The 16,905-nt window shown below is 38.6% G+C and overlaps 1 protein-coding gene across 1 annotated transcript; it reads right to left on the bottom strand.

The window, feature by feature from the left end:
* Positions 1-149: 149 nt before the first annotated feature.
* On the bottom strand, positions 150-16,058 carry Lipm (lipase family member M). The gene is made up of 9 exons (XM_070020445.1): positions 15,912-16,058; positions 10,040-10,157; positions 7,415-7,613; positions 5,825-5,934; positions 4,099-4,235; positions 3,813-3,959; positions 2,496-2,567; positions 1,757-1,828; positions 150-604 (listed from the first exon to the last, which is right to left on the bottom strand). Exons 1-9 carry the CDS (start codon positions 16,056-16,058, stop codon positions 338-340), a joined length of 1,269 nt encoding a protein of 422 aa, XP_069876546.1. The 3' UTR covers positions 150-337.
* Between the last annotated feature and the right edge of the window lie 847 nt (positions 16,059-16,905).

Raw genomic sequence — 16,905 nt, 5'->3', positions numbered from 1 at the left:
AAAAAATCTATCCAGAGGAAATTCACCTGTCTGATGTAGCAAATCTCTCCGTACTTTCTGGTTTTCAAGTAAAAGCTGCCCTTCAAGATGATAGAAGATACAATAACATAGGGAACCTTCAATTCACCAAGCAAGTTTTACTAGCTGAAAAGAAACATGTAAGTTATAGTGCCAAATGTAGAAATCTGAAGGGATGTATAGTGTATTATACCGTTGTCTTCCCTGCCACTAACATGGCAGGTTTCCACTTCTGAAAATCCCTCCTCAAATCTTCCATGCCTGGCTTTAGTCTCATATTCCAGGGGGCTGTTCTTAGGGCTTGTCAATCGCAGGAACTTTACAGTGTAATCTTGCAGGTTCCCTGGGAAAGGTTGGCCTCCTCTTTCATCAGATGTATGATTTCACTGTACACTTGCTGAGGAGCATCCAACCCCCAGATGAAATCCACGTGAGCCCATTCAGGAATGTTCTTATGGTAGATGAGGTTAGTCACTTCAGAGAGCAGTGTTTTTACATCTTCTGGATTTGAAAGCCAGTCTTGCCCTCCCGACCACATGGCCGTTGGAACTGTCATGTCTTGAACGTTGTACTTTATAGGAGTAGGCTAGAGCAAAAGAAGAATTTTAACTCCAGATAATAGTTTGACTTCCATACTATAATGAGCTTTCGAATAAACATGACAGGCATGCCATTATAGTGATGGTGGAAGGTTCATGGTGTGAGACTCATGCAGACTTGTTTAAGAGCTCCTATTCCAGTCTCTAAGTCAATTATTTAATCAGATTAGACCTCAATTTCTTTATCTGTGAAGTGAGGATATAAGTAGTAATTTACTGGGTCACATAAAATGACTTAAATTGCCTGTTTCTGTATGTGTGTGCACTGGTGGGGATTAAGCTCATAGCCTATGCTTTACCACTGAGCTACATATCCATTACCTAAATTGTCTTTAAAAAGTAAAGTAGTTGATGCTGAGGATGTGGCTCAATAGTACAGGGCTTGCCTAGCATGCACAATGTCCTAGGTTCAACCCAGCACTGAAAAAAATATTAATAAAGGAAAGATCCCTGTTAGTGTTGAAGGAATCAAAAACATAGAGAAACTTCACAAAATGGCCTTTAGCGCTAAGTTAATTTGAACCAAGTAGGGTAAAAGTAAATGCCTGTTGTAAACACTCAAATCACATGTTCATTAAAATTCACACCAAATTCAAAAAGAATTCTAAAGGATTATCCATTTCCCACTTCCATTTTCCTGGTTTTAAAAGTTAAAGTGTTCTTGGCAAATCAACGTAATCTACCCACTATCACACAAGATTTTAGTTGAGGACTATCACACAAGATTTTAGTTGAGAAGCAAGAACACAGATCAGCACTTATCATTTCTTGCTTTTTGTGGTTTGGGGTTTTTGTTTTTGACTTACTCCACCATCACCATTCCTGTTTTTCTTTTGATTCTACAAGGATGTTTCTCCTATCCACAATAGGCTATACTTATCCCTGGATTAAGCCTACCCCACCTGACTTCTAAGAGGCCCAGGGCCTTTTCATTAGGCAGCCTGCAGGCCTCCTGCTCCAGTAGAATTACAGAGGCCACTGAGCTGTCAACTTTCATGTTTCAAATGGAATCAAAGCCTTGCATTTTCTGCTTGACTTGTAGTAACTTATTCCAATTCCTAGAATAGCTGGTTAGCATGACTTCCCCCTTACACATCCCAAAGCATACATTTTCAGCAGATGGTATTTGATTCTCTTACCTGATTGCATTTCTCCAGATTTTTTGTCTCACTCCCCCAGTCATATGCACGGAGTTCCCCAGAATTCACTGCCTAAAAGGAGAGGGAAGCTTGGCTAGGTTTTCAAAGGCGGTGGAAATGGGCTACCATTGTGCAATGGAAGCTTCTCCCTTGCACAAGCAAACAAATTTAGGAAATTGGAAATGCAAGAATCAGGCTTTTTCAGTCAAAAGGCAGTGCATAGAAATGTTGGTCAGCACCTAATCAGCACCTCCAGGAAGTACATCTCCTCTGTAATGAAGGTACACTGGTATTTGGCACAATTCCTGAAGCTTCAATTGGAAAATTGTACAATACGGTTACTCTGAAAGATAATGACTACATCTCATCCAAATTGAAGTTTTCTATACATACACAAGCTTTTCTACCTGAGGTTGAAGCACAAAAGACTATCTCTGGTCAGTTAGCTAGAAGAGCCAAAAAGGACAATGTAAAAAAAATTCTCTGAAGCATCTCTTTGAGGTGACTAGAGACAGAATTAACTTACCTGACTATCTGACTATCTTACTGTTGAACTCCTCTTAAGATTTTCTTAAGCCATTCTTGTGCTCCCATCCTCTAAAATATTTCCATAATGTTTTGCATCATTGAAACATCACTGACTGGGATGCTTTTATTTTGAAATAAATATAAACTTCTGGCTAGTCCAGTCAAAATGTGAAGGGACCTTTAACAAAGATGACAAATTCAGCATTCTCACCTGGCTCCAGTGGAGAATATTTTGCACAGATGTCCCTGCAGGAGTATGGGCCACATAGACATTTGATCGACTCTGTAATACAAAAAGGAATTCTTTTTGAGTCATGGAAAAACCTCACAAGATGTGCATCTTGTCAATACCAAATCTCCAGGCTATCAAACTAAGAAATAGGACTGTCATCAAATTGTCAGCAATTTTCTGTGAACCAGTATTGTATATGTGTATGCAAATACAGTAACACTAACTGTAGTTCTGAGAACCTGAATTTTTTCATTTGATACTTCTCATTAAAGATCTAACTTCTCACAAAATACCTGTAGCACTGCAAAAAAAAAACCCACAAGTGAACAAAGTGTTTTATTTTTTAAAACCCTTTCTCTAGTGATTTTGAGCTCTACAGATTAATTGTAGGTGAATTTGGTCAATTTATTTACCTCCCTAAGTCTTATACAAATCTATAAGGCAGGGATATTAATATTTGTCTTATAGGTTTATTATGAGGCATTCTTTAACCTGACATTTAATAAATCCCTGCTAAATAGTAATTATCATTTTAGTAATTGATGGGATCACTGATGGTGAACAGCCCTCCTTTTTCAAATGTCATTAGAGATGGCATGTCTAGGCTGCAGAGAGATGCCCTTTCATTACTAGTGTGCTTTGAGCCAATGGATTGGTAAGTATGAGGGAATCAAGACCCCGTCTCCTCCTACTTTGTGACAGGTCAGTGGGCACCTCATCTTTGAACATCCCTGTAAGATCAACTGCAGCTTGTTGATGCTGGCACCATGGAATGCTGGTTCACCTCCCAAGTCCAGTTTCCTTCTCTCTGGGTATTATCTCAATAGCAGTCAAGTACTCCATCTCAGAGAGTGTGCTCTGCTCCAGGGAAACTCCCCATGACACTTACCAAGGGGTAGTAGCTATGCCTAAACTGAACAGAAACTTCTAGAATTTTCACCTAAAAACTTAAACTATAAACCAAAAGACCCATGTGAAGGGGAGAGATAGATGGTGTATAGTAGTACTCCTGGTTGACTACCAGGTTTGAATCACTCTTCCTACTTGTTATATTACCATAGGCTTTCAGTCTTCTTCATCTACAATCTGTGATGCTCATATCTAGCAATGTTCTACCTTGCTTCCATCCTGTTTGATTATTTCTAGCATTTCTCCACAAGTTGAAAACTGAAATTATAGGACAGGCCTCAGTGCCTTTAGTGTTGATCATTTAGTGTTGACACCAGAGAAATGGTGTCATCTCACCTTGAGGAGTGAATTTTCAAGGGAAGTAGAATTTACGAGGCTCCCACTCACCATGTTCATATTGTTTGTGTTAAATCCTCCCAGCAGTAATATGATATTGCCACAAATTTGATCAAGAATCATCTGGCCACAAAGGTATATAACCAACTGTCTAAAAAATCTTGTCTGGTAAAGAAATTCTTTTCTGCCAAATAATCCCTGAGAAAATATGAAAGGAAATTGTGGTCATGACAATATAGTAAAAGAAAAAAAGATTGAAACTTGAAAGCATATATGCTAGGAAATTAGGCTGGAAGCCTTTTGTACATACATAGAAATTATCTGGAGGGTCACATACCTTAATCATTATATCTGGCAGCAGCAAAAATTTGGTCCCAGGGCTTTTTGCATATTTAACTGTGGCTATGGGGGCTAAAGCAAAATACATTTTGATTTTATGAGCCAGCTCTGGCATTGTGGAAAATGCAATAAAGCCTGTAAGATAAAAAAAATGATATATTTTATTTCTATCAAAATCTTCTTTTTCTCCCATTTGAGACAATGTTTCCCTGCCTGGCCTCAAATTTGGAATTCTTTTGCCTCAGCTTCAAAGGGTAGGAATTACATGCATGTGTCATGTCTGGTGCTATCTAAGTACTTTAATAAATATGTGTGATTATATCATAATTTTTGTGTGAAACTCTAACCTTCAGGAAGATGCAGCAGCTAAAAGGTTTTAGGATCCCTATGACATTTATGGCATATTTGCTTTCATTAATTTTTTCTATCTGAATTAAATTATTGAATTTACTGAATAAAATGATATGAGTTTGAGAATATATATTCTATCTATCTATCTATCTATCTATCTATCTATCTATCTATCTATCTATCTGTCTATCCTATCTAGATTCATTCTTAGTCTAGTTTCAGAATCTCTTATACACTAAATAAAATAAAAATCCTCTTAATAATTAGAGAAGTCACATTGTTTGAAAACAAGGATGCTCTATAACAATTGGTGTGGGGTAGGAGGACTTTTTATGTTGTTTTTTTGTTTGTTTTGTTGTTGTTTTGTTTTGTTTTTGGTCGTGGGGCTTGAACTTTGGGTATGGGTGCCGTCCCTCAGCTCTTCAGCTCAAGGCTAGAGCTCTACCACTTGAGCCACTTATTGGAGATAAGAGTCTCACAGACTTTTCCTGTGGGACTGGCTTTGAACTGTGATCCTCAGATCTCAATCTCCTCAGTAGCTAGGATGACAGGTGTGAGCCACCAGCGCCCGGCTGCTGATGTGTTTGGTTTTTGTTAATCTCTCAACATTTCTGGAACACAAATTATAATGTTTCCTAGATACCTTTTCTAGAAGATTGAATTCCATTCCTATTTATACTAAGAACTTGGTATAAAATTCTAGTAAAGCCATCAGTGACTCAGAGGGACAGATTTCCCCCAAATACTGTAGTTTGGGGAAGATATCTGTAATTTCTTCTATGGGAAGAAAACAATTATTTCATAAATAGTTCAAAATCAAACCAAACAAAAAATTCAAAACCAGCACCTAATTCCAGATTTCAACATTAATGGGAAAAGAGAGACTCATATTATGGTATGATGATAATGCGTTGTATTTATTGTCCACCTAACTAGGTAGCAGATGCTGAATTCAGGTCTTCATTCACAGCACACTGTACCACAAATCTCTTTTACTGACTTCAAAGAGCTTATATACAATAGCATATTGAATACTTTAAAACAGTCCTAAAACCTCTAAGATGAAGGTATTATGCCCATTTTGTAGATGAGAAACCTTAGATTAGGGTAGTTGAAGAACTTGTTCAATGTTATCTATTAAAAGTTGCAGGAGCAGTGCATGCATCCAGAGCTGTCTGAACCCAAAGCCCTGGCCCTTTCTATGCTCTCACAAGCCTGCTTCAGTCCAGTCCTTATTTCCCTCAGTCCTTATAGGAACAGAAGAGGAGAAGGCCAGATCCAAGTGGAATGTTGGCAGATAAAAGTCCCAGGATGGCTTGTACCAAGTTTCACATGTCTCCTGAGTATACAAACCAGCTTTCCTTCAAACCTACCCATGGTGGTGCCCTGTGAGTAGCCGACATAATAGATCTTTTCCTGGCCCGTTTTCTGCAAAATAAAGTTTATCACTGCAGGAAGGTCAAACCTAGCCATTTCATCATAACTACAAGGGGGAAAAGACAAAGTTATATGAACAATTATAATCAGATACAAACAGAAAGTCCCCCTCCCCAGGATACACAGGGTATACAAACCAGCTTGTATGTGGTCAGCCCTGCTAGCTTAAATTACTGTGATTCTCATGGCACCGTCTTATTTCAAATTCTGCAATGTTTGAGTATCTCTGGGCTCACAAGCTGTCAGTGGACTGCTGTGCTTTGCAGATGTTCAATAGAATATTGAACATGGTGAATATTTGTTTTGCATATCATGTCTCTTACCCTATGAAAAAAAGCTCAGAACCATTCAAATTCCTTTTATTGGAAAAATAATTGACAAAATGCATAAAGAACAGGTTGAGTTTGATGCTGGCATCTCATGTTTGAAATCCTAGCTTCTTGGGAGATGAGTTTTGTTGGGATCATGGTTCTAGGGCAGACTGAACAGTAAAGTTTGAGAGGCATCCTTCCTAATGAAGAGCTAAAGGTGGTGGCATGTGTCTCTTTGCAAGCTATTAGTAAGCCTAGATGGTAAGAAAGACCCTATCTAAATATAATGAGCAAAAAGATCAGGGCTGGAAGTATGGCTGAGTAGGAAGAGTCCCCATAAACACCTGCAAGGTCCTGAGTTCAAAACACCAGTACCACCCAAATTAGTGAATAAATAAAGAGCAGGATGAATATTAATAAGACATGTATATAAAACATGAAATAAAACATGTAAATGAAAACATTGAAACCCTTTTGTAAGGCCACAATTCATGTCATTCAAACTAATGACTCCCAGTTTTTTTAAAATAATTCTTCTTCTTTTTATCTTTTGAGTGTTTCCAAATTTCATCTCCTCCTGGAGGGTATTAGCCCTCACCATCACACATGGAAGAATTTATTACATGAAAGTCACCTACAAGAAAATGGATCTACACTTTTCTCTTTCCAATGTCAATCACCTTATATAAGCCACCATTCTTACTCCAGTAAACAGACCTAACTATCGATATGGGGAATTCAATATTTCCCATACTTCCTCCAAAAAAAGTCACTAGCTTGTCAAAAATGGAGCTATCTTTTTTGCATATTAGTAATACAAGCAAAATGAAGTGTTCAAATACTAGAAACAATAATTTAATTACCTTCATTTATATTTTTTTGATTGTATTAGAGATTGAAATCAAGGCTTTGCACTTGTAAAGCAATATCTCTATCACTTGATAGTAGATTTAATTATTTTTCAGGTAGAGGCTGATGCTTTTTGGGCTAACCTTAGACCATGATACTTATGATTCCGGTATAACTAGGATTACAGAAACAAGACTCCATGCTTGGCTTCTCTAACATCTCCCCTAGGTTGGCTTCCTATCTCTGCCTCCTAAGCAGCTGGAATAATTATGACTTCAATCACCACAGCCAGCAGAAATGATCCTTTTTTATCCACCTCTCCCAATAACATCTATGTCCACTGCCATCTTCAAGCTTTTCATATACCTGAAAGCCCAAAACTCATCTTGATCTATGGAGAGGGTCTTGTGTTTCCGAGACCACGTGTTTCCTCTGCTGTTTCCCATCCACACGTCATAACCAGCATCAGCCAGAATGAAGCCCAAGCTGTTGTTGGGGAGATTGGAAATCCAGTTGGTAGCATCTCCAAGCAGTCCATGCTGCAGCAATACCACCGGCCTGGACCCTGCAGTCAAGACAGAGTATCAATTTTGTAATGTATTTCTTGTGATTCCCTAATGTGTTAAAGCTTTTCAATCGGAAAAGTCTGTGTTCAAATCTCCATTCAGCTGCTTAGTCACTTGATTGTCTTGGTTTTACTTCCTTATCATCACATAAATGAAATTGTTCTTATAATTACGTAAGATGAAGTACAAGAAAGTGACAGCACAATACCTGGAAAAGAAAAGGAATCAATAAAATTCAGCTTACAATATTTTGTACGATTATGTGACTTGTTTGAGTGGTCTAGAAAATATTAGAAAAGTGTCCCAGTAAAGAGCACAGTATAATGATGGAGCACAGAATAAGCAAACACACACACACACACACACACACACACACACACACACACACACACACACACACACACAACATTATATAGTGATCTAATCTTAAGGTTATTTCATGTCAATGGGATCCCAAAGTCAATTTGAAGGAGCTTCTTTCAATATGGGAAAAAATTGATCATCAAAATAAAATTACAGTAATGAATTCTTTCCCATTGATAGATTCAGACAGTAATGAATTGTATCCCATGAGTAAATTCGGAATAGCCTACTTGAAGAGGCAAATGTAGCTGGAGAAATAAAATCAGCCACTAGAGGGGAGAATTGTGCACCAACTGCAGTAAAAGATTCGTCTTGATTCCCCAAACTGCTTAGCAGTGAATGGTCAGGTTGTGAGAATAAACAAGCCCATACATAAGAAAACAAACAAATAATCAAGCTAGATCTGTGAATGGAAGTTTCAGGTGAATTCCACAAAGTAATTTCTGTAGCCACTAGACTGCTTTCAAGAGCCATGTTTCATCCAATTACCCCATAGAATTGGTGAGATTTAGTGAAAGTCTTTCAGTGTTCCCAAACCACTTATTTATGCAGTGCTTATTTAATCATTGTTGTGTTTCTTTATCTATTAACAACTAGAAGGTGCTCAGCACTATGTTAGCTACTGCATAGAACCTTGAACAAAAATAGACAAAGTTGTAATAAAAACAAGCAAATCTTTCATACCACGGAATTATGTACTATATGAAAAAATTAATCAGGACAAGAGGGAGTTGCCAATAAATGGCCAAGAAGTTGTTAATTGGAGTAGAGAGTTTAAAGGAAGAAGGATAAATGCAAGTTCAAAATCACTGAGGTAGGAACATGCTAGACATATATAAGAAACATATGGGGGCTGGGAAGGTGGCTCAGTGGTAGAGTGCTTGCCTTACATACATGAGGTCCTGGGTTCGATTCCTCAGCACCACATAAGTAGAAAAAGCCAGAAGTGGCATGTGGCTCACGTTGTAGATCATTAGCCTTGAGCTGAAGAGCTGAGGGACAGTGCCCAGGCCTAGAGTTAAGACCCCATGACTGATAAAAATAAAAAAGACACATACTGGCAGCTAGTGTTGCACAGAACATGTTGACATTGGTGTAATTAGAATAAAATTAAATCCTGGGGCTTCAAATAGAAACACAAGATAGAGACAAGTAACTCATGAAGATGAATTTTTAAGCCAGTATTAATATAAAATCTCACATATAAAATTAAATTGCACAAGGTATATAAATGTATCAAAAATGAACATTTCAGCCAGGCACCGGTGGCTCACGCCTATAATCCTAAATGCTCAGGAGGCTGAGATCTGAGGATTGAGGTTCAAAGCCAGCTCAGGCAGGAAAGTCCATGAGACTCTTATCTCCAGTAAACCACTCAGAAAACTGGAAGTGGTGCTGTGGCTCAAGTGGTAGAGCACTAGCCTTGAGCCTAAGAACTGAGGGACAGCAGCCCAGCCCAGTGTTCAAGCCCCACGACAGACAGAAAAAAAAAAATCACACATAGAACCTGCTTCATAAAAAGTCCCTAGTGAAAAGTGAGAGAATGTATTAAATATTTAATGTATTCTTTGAGTGGTACCAAAGAACACTGGTGTCATATTCGACTTTACATTCTTCATGGTATGTCTGGTTCAAGGCATTATCAGGGAATGTTCTAGAATGTTTGCTAAAATGGGTTTGAAGAATGAGTTAAATGAGGAATGAAGTCGACAAATACTTTTTCTTGAAAGCTTTTTGTTGTTGTTTATTTGTGTTGAGCCACAAACAGCACACTGGGCCTTGACACAGAGTATTCCACAACCTTAGCACACATTCTACCACTGAGCTCTACTTTTCTGGGCCCACAGGAGTTTTTGTGAAAAGAATGTTTAAAATAATTGATGCACATGGGTTGTGTAGGGTAATGATGATGAAGATGATGAGGAGTTGACCCAATCCTTTGACTTGACAATGTATCTTAGTCTGTATTAAGGATCCAGGCAATACTCTTGACACTGAACTCACAAGAAAGTCAGGACTGAAGGGAAGAGTGGCACGCTAGGGTGATAGGAGTGAACTTTACCATTCTTGTTAGGTTGCATTAGGCCTTGAGGAATTCTGTTCACAGAAAGTATATACCCATCTTCAGTTGCAACTTCATACTCCTCACAGGGATAGCCTTGATGTCGGACGATCTCACTCTATGGAAAAAGCACAATTAAGTTTGGGTTCAGCAATATATGGCTGTATTGCTTGGCCTTGTAAGTTGGAAACAAGAAGGTCCTCTATTTTTAATCAGTTGTAGGGGCTTGAACTCTGGACCTGGGTGCTATCTCCAAGCTCTTCAGCTCAAGAAGAGCACTCTACCACTTAAACCACAGCACCACTTCTGGTTTTCTGGTGGTTAATTGGAGATAAAGGTTTCATTGACTTTCCTGCCCTGGCTGGCTTTGATCTGTGATCCTCAGATCTCAGCCTCCTGAGTAGCTAGGATTACAGGTGTGAGCCACCAGCACCCAGCATTCTCTAACTATTTTACCTTACAAAAACCAGCCAACCTTCTCCAGTCCTTACTTTCTTTAATCTTTAGCTATTTATTTATTTTAATTTCTGGTACTGACAGTGGAACTCAGCCTTTCACTATGTGTAATATGAAGTCTGAATCTGTGTGATGATTTTCAAAAGCATCAGCATCCCTTGGGCATCTATTCATCTAGATAGGAATTCCAAGGCCAGGGCCCAGCATGCTGTTTGTGGCTCAACCAGCTCTGAAGGAAATTCTGAAACATGCTATTGTTTGAGTGCCACAGAACCAAAATACAGAAGCTTGGATGTACATCAGAGTCATCCAGGATAGCTAAGTAGATTCTTGGGCCCATTGCTAGTTAGGGATCAGGGAGGTCTGATGCAGTCAACAGGACACACTTGTTCTAAGACAATTTAGAAGAATCCCTGGGCCACACCTTCCCTAAGGTTCTTTTTAGTTCCAGAACCACAGAGTCAATAATAGTGTTTTTGGTTGTTGTTGTTTTAAATGACACCTTAAAGATCCCTTGGAGAAGTTGAGGAGAACTGTAAGAATGATTATACAGTACATGGATATTCATGAATGTTTTGCATGTAATTTCAAGCATTTCAGATTCCTTGCTGACTATGCTTGGGCCATTGATTAAACATCTTTATTCCATATACTGGTTGCTTGCAGAAACTCTTAGGACAACATGAAGCTGTAGAGATCTCCTCAGCATCCTCACTTGCCCCCTACTTTGCAGAGAAGGAGGCAAGCGATTATTTTTAAGTGAGAAAGAGAAAAGAAAGGTATCAAATGCCTCATATGAGGCAATGGCTAATAACTTTAAGAAGATTCTTGCAGTCCCACTGCTTGAGATTTAATCCCATCTCTAATACTAATACAAGAATTGGCTGTCTGGTCTAGGGAGTTTTGGTTAAAGGTTCTCTATTCTTGTTTCTTTATCTGTTAGTTCATACTCCAGGGGATTTTACAAGGAATGTAAAAAGAGATTATATACATATAATACCACTACAAAGGATGGTGTATGTAGTATATGTAGTAGTAGTTACTCAATGGGCATTTTTTCAACCAGTGTTGGTTAACTGAAACCCAATTAATCAAGTCTTATGGAAAACTCTCTCTCTCTCTCTCTCTCTCTCTCTCTCTCTCTCTCTCTCTCTCTCTCTCTCTGTGTGTGTGTGTGTGTGTGTGTGTGTGTGTGTGTGTGTGTGTGACTATTTCACTTAAAAATTTCAGCATGTATGAGACTTAGAGGGCTATTTAAAATACCTTTGGACTTTACTCTCAAAATTTCTGAAAGGGACCATAGGTCTTGGGTGAACCCTTTGAAAAACCACTGTTATTTGTCACTTGGGAGCTAAGATAAACACTTAAAGCATAAGAATAAAGGACATCGAGTGTTGTTGGCTAGATTAAATGTAATGTGTCAAATGGGAGTTGAAGAGATGTGTATGAAGAAAGGAATAGAGTAATTCTGAGTAGGGAAGATACAATGAGTGGGATTTATCAAAGCCTTATGGAAGAGGGAGAATTTGCACTGGGTCGTAAGGATTAAATAGGAGTTACCTAAGAAAAGCAGAGATTAAGGACATGAAAACCTCAAAAAAAAAAAAGAGAGCAAGAACTCAGTGACATAGTGTTTACATGTTGTACAGACAATATATGGCAGGAGACTTCATAAAATAATATTAGGACATAAATCTGTGAACATGAAATTAGAGGCACAACATATTCTAGAAGACAAGTTCCTGATCATAATCTTGCAATTTTTGTTTTCTTTTGTTTGGGTCAGTTGTGGGGCTTCAACTTACAGCCTGGGTACTGTCCCTGAGCTCTTTTGCTCAAGGCTAGCACTCTACCACTTCAAGCCACAGCGCTACTTCCAGTTTATGAGTGGTTAATTGATGATAAGAGTTTCAGGGGGACTTTTCTGCTTGGGCTGGCTTCCAACTGTAATCATCAGACCTCAGCCTCCTAAGTAGTTAACTATTATTACAAAAGAAAGTTTGACAATAGACATATTTTCACTATGAATATTTTACTCCTGATTCTATTTAGTATTTAATTTTTGGTCCAATTGTTTATTCCCAAAATTTTAACCTAAGGGGAAAAAATCAGAGATAGGTATTAAAAATAATTGTGAGTATGTTTTTTCCAATGTTATTTGTAACAGTAAAAATAAACTATACAGGGAGACAAGTGAAATAAATATTGTGTCTGCCACGCGAATAGTGAAGTGAAGGGCTTGCCCAAAGAGGCATGGCCTCAGTCCTTCCTGCCACAGGTAATGACTGATATGTTGGGGTATAAAAGGCTGGTATCTCAGTTCAACTTGGAACATCTCTGAAAGGTCTTTCTAGTTCTGGAACTCTCCACAAGGTTTGTGGAGGATGTTTTGGAGTTTGTTTGGCAAGTGTCTGCTCTTAACTATACTTGCTTCTGCTCTGCCTTTCTACAGGTGTTGATCTCACCTCTCTCTCTCTCTCTCTCTCTCTCTCTCTCTCTCTCTCTCTCTCTCTCTCTCTCTCTCTCTCTCTCTCTCTCTTTCTGTCTCTCTCTCATTTTTTGAGATGGGACAGAGAGGCATTATATTGCTTAAGCTGGTCTCAAACTTGTGAGCTCAAGTGATTCTCTTGCCTCAGTCTTCCTGGTATCTGGAATGTAGGTAAGTGCCATCATCCATCAGAGCTCATTTGAATAGACCTCCTGCATTTGAATTCTCCCTTAGTGTTTGCTCCTCAGAGTACCAAACAGGACAATGCGTATCCTGTGAAATGGGATGTAATATGGAAGCCCAAATGATGTTCTTGAAAGGTATTTGAAATGGTTAGTAGAAATATTTGTTAGTAGAAAAAATGCTGGGAAATAGAATTATTCCTTATTTTAGAAAGAGCAAAGTTCATAGATTTAGAAGAAAAGGAGGGACATACGACAAAGTCATTGGTGGTTAGCTCTGTGTATGTTAGTTATTGCTACATTAGTCCCCCTATGAAATTCTTAATTTAATTTTCTTACAACCAATACATATTCTTTTTAGGGGGGGTACATGGGGAGGGAGTAGTAGGGATTCACTCCACCATCCATTTATCTTCTCTTCTTCCTCTTTTTCCTCCTCCTCCACCTTCTCCACCTTTTTTTTCCTGGGCTGGCCTCAATTGTAGCTCTCCAGTCTCCACCTCCTAAGTGGCTAAGATTATATGCTTGAGCCACTGAGTGTAGCAACATTTATTATTTTTGTAATAAAAGGACAGTCAATGTTTAAAAGCTAATGAAATACGACCTGCAGTCATCTGCCTGAATACCACATGCTTTAAGATGCTTAAGTGCTCCAACATGCTCATCTTTTTGTCACAGCCCTTTATCTAACTCATATTCATCCTTCAGACTTCAGGTTAAGCAGTGTTGCTTAAAAATATCTTTCCTAAATGTCCTGGGTTAATTCCCCTTGTTTTGCATTTTCTTCTCAGCTATTATTGCTTGTGTAATTAAATACTTGAGGGTTTGTCTTTTCTGTTGTGTTGGGGGCTTCAGAAAGTCAGGTGCTTTTGATATTCAGCTCCATGACTAAGTGCAAAAGAAAAACCATACTAGGAGCCTAGCAGGTATTCAGTAAGCACTTACTAAAATTCATATGAATAAAGCCATTTGTTCGCCAAAATATATGATTGAGTATAATCCATACATATTAGGATAGAGGCAAAGATCACTTCAGACTTTCAACTAATTATACTCTACAGTATTGACTTATTTCTCTGAATTTAAACAACTCAGTATAATACATTGCATTTCCAGGTATACTTTTTTTAGTGGCAGAAGTCAGAGCTTTAGGAAACCCTTCCTGAAATTGTCGAAGGGTATAAGTGCTGGGAAGACTCAGTAGGTAAGGTTAGGAAGGTAATGCTTATCTGTACTTAGGATTCTTTCCACTCTTCAAGCACATACCAATTTGGATGGGATGTGGTTGGAGCTAGAAGAATGACTACTCAGGGTCTGCACCAATGTGCTATCCAGATAAATGTTGATCTGTCACTGGAATAGTCAGAAGACACCTGGCATTTATTTATTTATTTATTTATTTGTTTGTTTGTTTGTTGTCATGGGGCTTGAACTCTGGGCCTTAAGTAAGCACTCTATCACTTGAGCCACAGCTCCACTTCTGGTTTTCTGATTGTTTATTGGAGATATGAGTCTCATGGACTTTTCTGCCCAGGCTGGCTTTGAACTGTGATCCTCAGATCTCAGCCTCCTGAGTAGCTAGGATTACAGGCATGAGCCATCAGTGCCCAGTGATACCTGATATTTATTACCATGGAGACCCAGGATATTTACATAGCATTTCTGTTTTAGGACCAAGAGAGGGGAAAATAAAGTGTTGGTAGATGGGAATGTTTCTATAAAAGTATCTTAAACCTATATTTCTGAATGTTAAATTTTCCCCTTCCCCAGGTACTAGGTTAATCTATAGTCCATGGACTTTGTACACAATCTTCTCACTCATATTAAGAGAGCCTCTCCTCTCTCACAGATGGGAGGGCCTACAGTATCCTGGTGATAATTACAGGATTGTGGTTAGGCAGGTCTGAATTTCAATTGCAAGTCAACCAGGGACCTGAGGTGGAGGCTTGTCAAACTTGCTTTACCTCTTTCATCTCAGTGCTACAGGCTGAAAAATCTTGGATGATCCAATTTGAATGCCTAGGACAGCAAAGACCAAATTGAAAGTGTGTCTGTCTGCTTCACCGCAATGCATAGGATGCATATTAGTAAGTAATAGCCACTCATGAGATCAAGCTGAATTTGAAAGTAAGCCAAAAGCCAAAAAATTATCTGGGAGACATAAAGAGATGTATCATCCTTTCTGTATTTTACACATACACACATGCATGCACACACATGCACACACACACCCCACACATACCTCTTCTTGAGTACTCACAGGGTCCTTTCAATGCCATCCATAGAGTTAGTAGCCCAGAGCAGAACCAGACATTGAGGCTACAGTAAGTGGAGCCCTGATAGCAAGAGGTCAGGGCTAATAACTTTATAACATGGGAGAAGATTGAAAAAGAATGAAAAGCAAAGACAAGATGGAAGTAATCTAGGGTCTGAGATTTGTCCTAAATTCCTCAGTTCTTGCTTTTCTCATAGGATGATGATAAGAATTTGAAGAAAAGTTAAATTATCTCTGTAGTCCAAAGGGATGAGCCCAGTTGACCCAAATTATTGACCTCACTCAAAGAGTAGATAGGTCTACTGACATCCAATTTAACATTCTTTCCATCTAATATGCTACATATTAGCATTCATCCAGCCTGCATCAGTACAATATATCAAGCAATACATAGTGCAGATACTACCCAGATGCAAATATTAGCAAATAACCATTTCCCCAAAAAGATTAAGACAAGAAAACCCAACTTACAACATTCATGAATGCTTCTGGGTCCACAGATTTAGTTGGTAAATGGCCTGAATTCACATTTCTTTGGAGCAAATAAACCACCAGAATCAGAATCCACATCTCCACTCTCTGTGAAAAAATCCAGGCTCTTGACAAGAAGTCTGACATCTTCCAACATCTGCATTTATTTACTTTTTTTTCAAATGATATCTGAAGTCAGAAGAAGAATTGGTAAATTGAAACAATCAAACAAAACCTCTCTTTTTTCCAGCTGCGTTTTCTTTCCCCAAATCTGAATCAGGTTAAACAAGCTGGCTTAGTTAGAGGAAAGCAGGAACATGCAGTAGGCTACAAGCATAGCTCAGGATGTCCCAATGCCCTTTGGCTCCTCCCTCGAGCTCTGTAATCACCAATCCTCTGGCTTGTAGGTATATAGAACTTTCTTAAATACCTATCAGAGTTTCATGCATGTGACACACCCCATAAAACTTGGTTTCTTGTCATCATCTACTAAGCACTGCTCTCAACCTGTAGCGTTTATCTTTCTTTGGAAAGGGAGCAAGACTTGGAGACCATGGGAAACATACTCAGTTGATGGTTTTAATATTTTCTATTGTTAGTGATAGATGAGAAGACTGGATGGAAACAAATACATATTTAATCCATTTGTGTTCAGCTTAATTAAATAAATGGGCACAGTTTTTAATTTGGTTTACAATTATTAGGTAATTTTGGCAGGATGATACCTAGCAATTAAATCATTCGCAAGAACTAGAAAAATGAGTTGCAGCCTCGTTGTTTTCCCGAATGAAACATCCCATTCCAGTTGAGTGTAAAGCAAAAAGAGTGATTCATTCCTTGGCTTATTGGCAGTTGACAGGCCAGGAAAGATTGATATGTCAATTTAAGGAGATCCTATGTTAAAATTAATAAGGAAAAATGCACGTAAAACCCTCCTTTTCCATCAATGACACATCCACGCTATGGAAACAGCAGCCAGGCCAGTTTGCAGCTT

This window comes from Dipodomys merriami, unplaced genomic scaffold, assembly GCF_024711535.1.
Source record: "Dipodomys merriami isolate MVZ:Mamm:240054 unplaced genomic scaffold, mDipMer1.0.p SCAF_14, whole genome shotgun sequence".
Lineage (NCBI taxonomy): Eukaryota > Metazoa > Chordata > Mammalia > Rodentia > Heteromyidae > Dipodomys > Dipodomys merriami.
Note: the sequence above shows the minus strand (reverse complement) of the source record. Positions and strands in the feature narration are given on the sequence as shown.

Coding starts and splice junctions, on each gene's coding strand:
- Lipm (XM_070020445.1), bottom strand. CDS start 16,058: ATGTCAGACTTCTTGTCAAGAGCCTGGATTTTTTCACAGAGAGTGGAG. Junction 2,568..3,812: donor ACACAAACAATATGAACATG/GTGAGTGGGAGC, acceptor TTTGTATTACAG/AGTCGATCAAATGTCTATGT. Junction 1,829..2,495: donor ATATTCTCCACTGGAGCCAG/GTGAGAATGCTG, acceptor CTCTCCTTTTAG/GCAGTGAATTCTGGGGAACT.